The following is an 8794-nucleotide window of genomic DNA, read 5'->3' on the forward strand; positions in this document are numbered from 1 at the left end:
AGTTTTCAACTTAATTATCAATCACAATGTCCAATAAGATAGGCACTTCCAAATCATGGTGTATCACAGAAGGAGCAAGTCTGGGGTCAAATTTTTGATAATTTTCTTATTATGTGTTTTTAGATTTCTTATATATTCAGTTTCTTAGAAGTTTGTTTTTTGCTCTTCTCTTCATATTATCTTGAGTAAAATTCCTAATTCAGGTCTACTGAGTCTGTTCATATCCCCTTGGAGCAAAAACAATAAATAAATGATGAAGTAGATTTGGTTGTCAAACAGCTGACTCTGTGAAACCATCTACAACTGCCCTTTGAGAACTGAGTTAGTTCTGCATTGTGTCAGAACTTTCCTGTTCTCAGAAACTCCATGTTTACAATCCTTCCTATTGGAAGCATTATAAAGTGAATGGAGCACCCATTCAGAGCTTCCCCCCAACTGGTCTGTGTATATTTGTTGATAACTTGATATGGTTCTTCACGTGGACTCAAAATTCATAGATGAAACTGTCTGCCATCTTGCTGAGTTTCATTTTCTCATTAAATATCTCCTGAAACCTAATATTCTGCTTTGGAGTGAAGTAGTTCTTCCAATCACCAACAGCACCTAGGAAAGCAGGAACAGAAGTGAACAATATGTGGAGCAGAAAGTGATTTAAAAACAGCCTGATTTTGTTAATGTTGCAGTTGGCACAGATATTAATATATTCTTAACCACAGTCACTGTGGTAGGTCAAGATCACAATTGTTCTGGTGAAACTCTGGTAGAAGGATCTGGATCATCATCCATACAGGCTGATAAACCCCCATCCTCAGAATTGATTAGTGCCAGCAACACAAGTGGTGGAAGAGCAGCAGCTTTCCAAGGTGGAATTAGAGCTCCTGGTCATCTGGGCAGAGGGACATCTTGCCATGCCTTAGTTGAATGTAGGTAAAGGTCTCTGCCTGGGTTTTTTCACAGCCAGTAGAGGAATTATAGAATTACAGAATGGTTTGGGTTGGAAAGGACCTCATGGATCACCCAGTTCCGTCCCCCTGCCATGGGCAGGGACACCTTCCACTATCCCAGCTTGCTCAGAGCCCCATCCAGCCTGGCCTTGGACACTGCCAGGGATGGGGCAGTCACAGCTTCTCTGGGCAACCTGTGCCAGGGCCTCACCACCCTCACAGGGAACCATTTCTGCCTCATATCCAATCTAAACCTGCTCTCTGTCAGTGTGAAGCCATTGCCCCTTGCCCTGTCACTCCAGGCTCTTGTCGAGAGTCTCTTTACTACATGGTCTTGTAAATAGTCTAAAAAATCATAGATTCATAAACCAGTTTGGGTTGGATGGGACCTTTACAGGTGATCGTAGTCACCATCTAAACTTATTAAATGAGTGGAAGCTGAAAAGCCACTGGCAAAAGAAGATTCCTAGAAAAGGAGCCCAGAATGGCCTGATGGATAAATCCCACCCTCACACCTGCTCCTAATCTCTAGGAATTTTTATGGATGAGATGTCCAGCTACTTAAGAGGGCAGTTAAGTACTTCTGGGTGGCCATGGACACTGGTGATCAGAAGAGTGTTTCAATGTTACCCAGTTCAAGCAAAAAGGAAATTGTTATTTAAACTGACACATTTTTATGAGACAATGCTTACAGTTTCCCCTCATGTGGATGCTCTAAACACCCTGCATCCCAAACCTGACTAAAATAGTCATCCCATTTTCTGACTAAAATAGCAATCAGACAGAAAGGACAGGAAAAGAGAGCCTGAAGCATAATATATTCATATAAATCTTCTGCAAAGTGGCTGAAACTAGCTAAATGTCTGGGATTTGCATAGGAACTACTTGTAAGTGAAACTGTTGGGATTTTTCAAAATTTTCATCATATCTTTGTCAAAGTTCACTGACTTAGAAAAATGCATCTCATTTTTTTGTTTCTTTTTTATTGGCAGACTGTATGCTGTCATTTGTTTCTGCCGACTGGTAAAACCATCGTGAATTAACAGAAGCTACCATTTCTCTGTTTATTAATTGAAACAACTCTTAGTTTTAAACTGCCAATTATTGTTCAAAAATTAACTAAATCAAGATAATCAAAATCCATGTGAAAACAAGGGGTTTGATTTGCTTGTTATCCAAAACTGTGGAAGCTTCTGAAATGCCAGAAGCAAGAAAACAGCTCCTGCGGGTATTTTAAAATCACATCTGAGCTAAGCACTGTGGAAGATTTTCCAGGGTCCGGAAGTTACCTATGACCATTCTTTTGTTGTTGTTGTCAGCATATTCCTTCCCCAGGAATATTTCAGTAAGATAAGGGGTGATAAGAGCAGTCTCATTCAGAAGGAATGTGTCTGGCTCTTTTTTATTCTAGTCAAGTAAGTGACCTTGGTGGGTGATATCAGAGAGACATGTTGTAAAACACTGAGGTGGTCAACTTTTAGATGAAAAAAAGACAGATAAAGAGTAATGCTGGGTGAACCTTTCGTTTTGGCTCAGCAGCTCCCACGGAGCAATATGAGTCAGGCTGTAGTTCAGACCCCTCTGTGCTTCTCTAGTACAAGTCTGAATTTGCAGCCAGTGAACTTAGGAAGTGATTTTTAAGAGGGCTTCAGATTGAAGAATCCTGTCATCGCTTCCCAGAGCTGACCCCAAGACTCCAGGAAAGACCTGCATTGCAGCCTCTGTCTGCATTCCCACTCCTTCTGCTGGGTTAGGCACACAGGAATTTACCTTTTCGGAAGATCAGCTTCCTGTTGGATGTCAGAGCACACACGGTGTGAGTGGGATCACTGTTCTCCTTTTCTGTGTCATTCTTCATCTCTGAGAATGAAGACTTCTTGCAGATGTCTTGGATGTCGCTGTCACTGACGTTTAAACTCAGGAACAAAGTGATTTTCTTTACAACCTTAGGGAGATCCTGAGGTGTAAGAAAAAGACAGTGTTTATGTTTCTGGGTGGATTATCAGACTTCTAGCTGATTTGAAAAGGATCCCTTTTATTACATAATGAGCTTGTCACACGTTTATTTGCTTTCAGGCAAAGCTAAATATGTCATTGGAGTGTGCAGATGACAGGTGCAGTAAACCTGCTTCCCCTCTTAGCTGTACTCACAGAAATTAATAAATACAGAATATGTCATATCACATACAGTCACATTGTCAATTTTACCTCCCAGTTCAGGTAAAATGTTCTCCTGTCTCTCAGAATTACTTCACTGGAAATAGAGGAATACTCGAAGCCCAGGTTCCTGTGTAAGTAGTTTATTTCACTGGAGGTTCTATATCTAGAGATCTCACAAGGGACTCAGCATCCAAAATGGCTTGGTTTTATTCCTAGTAGTGGAATTTTTTTCCCCCAAAAAATGAAAATACCTATTTTCATGGAGACACTAGAAAGTGTTTTCTATTCACCTAAAATTCATTCTCTGAAAGCTAAGGTATGTTGATATTTTACTTTTTCTTTTTTAAGAATAGCAAATTGTCTGCATGATATTTTTCTTCCATCAAAATTGCTTCCCTACCCCTCCAGCCTCTGATTTTCTTTTTTATTGGGAACACAAGACCCAAACATGAGTAGTTCAGTTGTCTTACATCACTTTTGGAAAATTTCACCTGAAATGTCAGGCATGGCAATTAATGTGTGGCCCTCAGTGGATGTCCTTGGTTGGTCTTTCCATAGGACAAAAAAAGAAGAACTTGAAGTTCTTCCTAAGCCTGAGGAAAATTGTGTGAGTCCCATTCCTGCATCTAAGAAATGCAACTCTCACAGGATTTAATATTTCTGTAAGTTGTGCCATCAGAATTATTTCACTAATATAGAATTCTATGCAAATATAAAATATGTCCAAAGATATATATTCTCTTTTTCCTTCTTTCTCCTTTTTCATTATAACTTCCTCTTTGATGTTTTAAGGATGCTAATTTACAAGTAATGCCTCCTGAGAGCATATTTACCTTCTTCATGTCTTCATAGAACAAAAAGAGGATGTTTTTTTCATCTTCATGTTCTTCCCAGCTTAGGAAATGATCAAACCAGGATCCACAGACAACTGAAAGGAAAACCCATGTAAAAGAGATTCAGATAAACTTCAGTCATAAGTAACTGTGATGGTATCTCACTCATTTGGTGAATGATCCTTTTGTAATATGTACCATGTATTCCTCTAAAACAGAGACAGTTCTTTGTGTCAAGTGACTCAAACTTATAAAAGTAACATCCAAAGAGGTTTCCATTCTTCTTGGAATTTGTTTTCATACCAGATACTATGCTGAGATATGATTCTGTAGTGGAAAGAGGCTCCAGATCTAAGGAAAGGCCAATAATGAAGGAAAATGCACTGGCCTAACAAGATCTGAACATCTCACAGATGACTGCATGTCTGAGACGTGTCCCAGAGATAGGATCACCTCAGCAGGAGGTGAAATGAGCAGTCTGGTAAACGGAGCACACTGTTGTTACCTCTCTTTCATCCCAGCAGAAGGCAATCTGTATAATTTTTAAATGCTGAAGAAGAATTACATAAAGAACTTATGCAAAAGCCTCATCCAGCCAGTGACACAGATAAAGGGGTTTGTAGCTGATCTGTTTTGTCTGAACGTACCATTTGCTGAACCATGGGAACACAGCTGGATTTCAGCTTTCTTTTAAAAACCAAAATTCTGACCTCTCCATCTCAAAGGCAAGATGAAAACCTCTTGCAGGGCAATGAGAAGAGGCCTGAGCAGAGCAAGCTCAGCCAGCATTCTCCAAAGCTGTGACTTTGCTTTATAACCACCACCACCAGCATATTACTATCTTGTAATGGGCATCATTTTGGTCACAAACTGTGAGTTATAATTAAGTATGAATTATAATTAATAGCTATAATTAAGCTGGATGCTCCAGTCTGTAGCCCTCTCCAGCACATAAAGCAGTTTCTAAGTGCAAGGCATGTGTAAGGCTCCACAGTGTGCAATTAAACCCTGCTCCCCTGGCCAGCTACTCTGGGGATGTGGCCAGTGGTAGGACAGTCCTGGTGACTTCAGGAAAGCCTTGGAGACTCCAGGGAATTCATTACAGTTGTCCCTGTGTGTCCTGGCCCTTGTTTTGGACTGATATTAACTCTGCAAGAGTACTGCAGGATTTGGATCAAGCAGCACAACCTTGAAATGTTTCTACCAGGAGTAAAATTTACCACCTTTCCCTCCACATCACCTCTTACCTACATTTCTGTTGTAACCTACATGGTTATCTATTCATGCCACACATAAGCACTTGGAAAATAGAAGGTGGCTAATAATTTACGGGTAAATAGGAGATGCTTTTAAAATTTAATCATTGAAACACAGAATGGTTCAGAGTGGAAGGGACCTTAAAGATCATTTAGTTCCAACAGAGCCCCATCCAACCTGGCCTTGAACAGAATCCTCTTTCCTTTTTTTCACTACTGTATGTTCAGAGTTGGTACAAAACAAGCCAAGATCCTGCAAATCACTGGAGCATGTGCCAGGGCTGCTCTGAACTCAGAACACCAGACGTGAGCCAAAGCTTGGAGGAAGCAGTAAACAAATCGACTTCTGGAGCTCTGCTGTGAGCCCATGATGACTGCAGTAGCACTTTTCTTTCGGTTTTCAAGCTGATCAGTCATTATTGCTGTTATCATCACTGTGGTGACACATGTCCTCAAAGGAGTAATAAAACACTAAAAATGGGAGTGCCCAACATGAACAAGGTCCTGTTGCCAGCTGCCATCCCACCACTCCTAAAAAATCTCCCTCTTGTCCTCGGTCTTTGGACCCCATTTCTGAGACAACACGTCAGGGAGAGTGTGGCTTCAGGAACGTGTCCAGGCTCCTTTGTTGGGCTGCCCAGGGCTGTCTCCCAGCCTGGAGAAGACACCAGACCTGCAGTCACAGCTGTCCCTGCAGCCTGGTGACAGTCACCTCACATGCCCTGTCACCAACCACCGCTCTGCTTGCCCAGGGCAGCAAAGAGCAGCAAAATCTGTGAAGAGCTGTTGTGCTGGAGTGATGCAGCTGCTTCTCAGAATGACTCCTTGCCGGGCTGAAGAGAGCATCCTGTTATTTGCTCTTGTTTAGCTTGGCATTAGAATTTATCCCCTCCAACCCCATATGGATAAAGAGTGCAATAAGGAGTTTTCACACAGTTCAAATTTCTTAACTCTTTCTGTGCACAATAAACTAACATGAACTGCAAGGAGAAAACATTTATCCTTACCATTGCCTTTTAAGAACAAGTCAAAGAAAGCAGGCCAGGTGTCTACAGTGGGAAGGTTTGGGTTATCTCTGTAGTAATGAAACATGGAAACTGCAGTGTCTTTTGGATTTCTGCTGATGTAGATCATCTGTAAACAGAGAAAATGTAGTTATTAATGATAATATCCTCCCTTTATTTTAGAGAAGCTCTGTGTGTAAATAGAGCATTGTCATAGGCAGTTTGCAGTGTCAAAACCTTTTCCTTTATGATTCCTCCTTCAGTGACCATGCCATTAAATTAGAAATGTTATTTATCTCTACTTAGTGAGGAGTCCATAGTGATTAGTAAACAATTCCATGTGGGCAGGTCTGTGTTTGACCCAGCTGGGTAATGTTTATGTTTTATGAAAGAGTCTGTGTTAACTTTAACCTTGAGTCAGTATATTATCTCATATATCTCACATATGAAAGCATTAAGTAATTAACATTCAAAGGACAGCTGTAAAACATAAATATTGGCCTTTCATTCAAATTAGCTTTGTCCCAAAAGTCTGGATCTGAGTGATCCTGAAATTTTTGACTTTTAATATAAAATCTGAGACCCAGAGCTTATTTTTTAAAGATCTCCCACATTAGCATGGGAGGAACTGGTCTAGTAAGTGTCCCTGCCCATGGCATGGGGGTTGGAATATGATGATCTTTATGGTCTCTTCCAATCTGGGTGATTCTGTGATTCTATGAACTCAAAACTGTGATCTGAATCTGCATCCCACATTTCATTTCTCCTCTGTTTGCCCAATACCTTTATGGGCTCTTCCCAAAGCTCCAGCAGGAGGGGCAGAGTACTTTTAATCCCAGAATAGCCTATATGTACCCAAGATTTTCTAAGACAGTAGGAAATGGGGTCATGAGGACACCCCCATTCCTAATGGGAGATTTCTGATTGAAAGATGTTGATGTTCTGTGTGGTGCCTGGTGTAGAAATCACCCATGGGAGCAGTGGGGCAGGAGAAGAACCCAGTCCCTAGTCCGTCTCTGTTCCTGCTGCCTTCAACAGCTGGTCAGCTGTGTCTCCAAAATTCACAGCAAAACACTTCTAAAAACTGCAAATCATTCAAAGATTACTAAGGATAAAGAGGACAAAATAGATTCCTAGTAGACTTTCTACGAATTTTACTGCTTTGAGATCATTTTTGCCTTACCTTGCATTTCTTATTCTTAAAATTTGGAGGCAACATGTTGTAGTCTAAGTGTGTTGGGATGATTCTCTTTGATGAGAGTTTATTCAGCTCCTCCAGTTGGGAAATGTCTCCAAATTCAATGGGAGATGTTATTGTAACTTGAGTATTGTAAAGTTTTGTTATAACTCCTGCAAGCCAGTGGGTCCCTACAGAAATGTAATTTTAAGAAAACCAAACAAACAACCAAACAAAAAAGGATTAATATTTATTACTGTGAAACATGCATTGCTCACATGGAAACATCTTGCTAGTGAACAAGGTATATTTCTAATCCTCCAGATTCAAGAAACTACGTGACTAAATAATCCCATCGGCTCCAAATATATACACATTTAAAAAAATTCGGGCTGTAGATGAATTACAGTGTAACTCTGAGAGAAGTGTTAATATTGGTACCAAAACCATCTCATTAGACAAACTGCTGTCAGCTGAGAGGTGGCTACATTGTTTTTATAATTTATTTTAGAATAACCTGTTTGTTTGGGGTTTTCTTTCCTTACAGTAACTTGAGTCTGTATATTTGGAAAGTACTGATTGAGCTCCCCCTTGCTGTGTGCTCCTCTGTGCAAGAGAGGTGGGTGGAGAGAGGATAAGAAACTAATAAATGTACAGCCAAGAGCCACACAAATATCTTCATACAATTCTTGACTAATTGAATGTAGAAAGTCCTTGAGAAAATCTTGCAAGTGCAGATTTTGCTTACAGGTAAGGAATATTTATTTGCTTTCCAACATGAAAACACCTGAGATTATTTTCAGTTACAGAATCAAAATGTAAATGACCCATCTCTCTTGTAATCTGAACACTTACTGACAGAATAATATATTCACACACTCAAACATCCTTTCCTATTTCTTTCACACAGACATTTCCCAAGTAGTTTAAGCAGAGAACATGAAACACACACATGAGACTTCATGCAATTAACATTTAAAACTAGAACTTACCAGATTTGGGATAGGAAACCAGAAGGACATCATCTTCTCTAGCATCAAAAGTATCCAAGGATTTTAAAAGTTCTGGAGAAGACCTGGTGGTAAAGGGAATCCCCTTAAATGTGTGCAGGAGCTCTGCCTCGCTGGAGTTGGACATGGTTGCTTAAGTCTTGGGTTCCTGCAAATCAGATAACAGGGATATGAGGGGGATTTAAGAGTCACTTCTCAGTCAGATGGTTCAAAGTGACAAATTGAGACTGAGCAGCACAAACCTCATGCTTATATACTTTGCTACACACCACGATGCCTTATCAGATATTGTTTTTTTTTTTCAGGTAGTTGATAAAGGCAACTGAAATATTAGAGCTAACTTAATAAATAACTGAAATGCTGAGTCATGAAAAATGCATCCCATTTGTCATTTATTGGCTCTCCAGATA

General features: G+C 40.2%; 1 protein-coding gene across 1 annotated transcript; it reads right to left on the reverse strand.

The window, feature by feature from the left end:
* Nucleotides 1–359: 359 nt before the first annotated feature.
* LOC104696477 (sulfotransferase 6B1-like) lies at nucleotides 360–8522 on the reverse strand. The gene is made up of 6 exons (XM_010410857.3): nucleotides 8367–8522; nucleotides 7381–7565; nucleotides 6201–6327; nucleotides 3938–4032; nucleotides 2715–2901; nucleotides 360–603 (listed from the first exon to the last, which is right to left on the reverse strand). The coding sequence occupies exons 1-6, from the start codon at nucleotides 8509–8511 to the stop codon at nucleotides 485–487; spliced, it is 858 nt and encodes a 285-aa protein (XP_010409159.1). The 5' UTR covers nucleotides 8512–8522; the 3' UTR covers nucleotides 360–484.
* Between the last annotated feature and the right edge of the window lie 272 nt (nucleotides 8523–8794).

The sequence above is a fragment of the Corvus cornix genome, chromosome 1A (assembly GCF_000738735.6).
Source record: "Corvus cornix cornix isolate S_Up_H32 chromosome 1A, ASM73873v5, whole genome shotgun sequence".
NCBI lineage: Eukaryota > Metazoa > Chordata > Aves > Passeriformes > Corvidae > Corvus > Corvus cornix.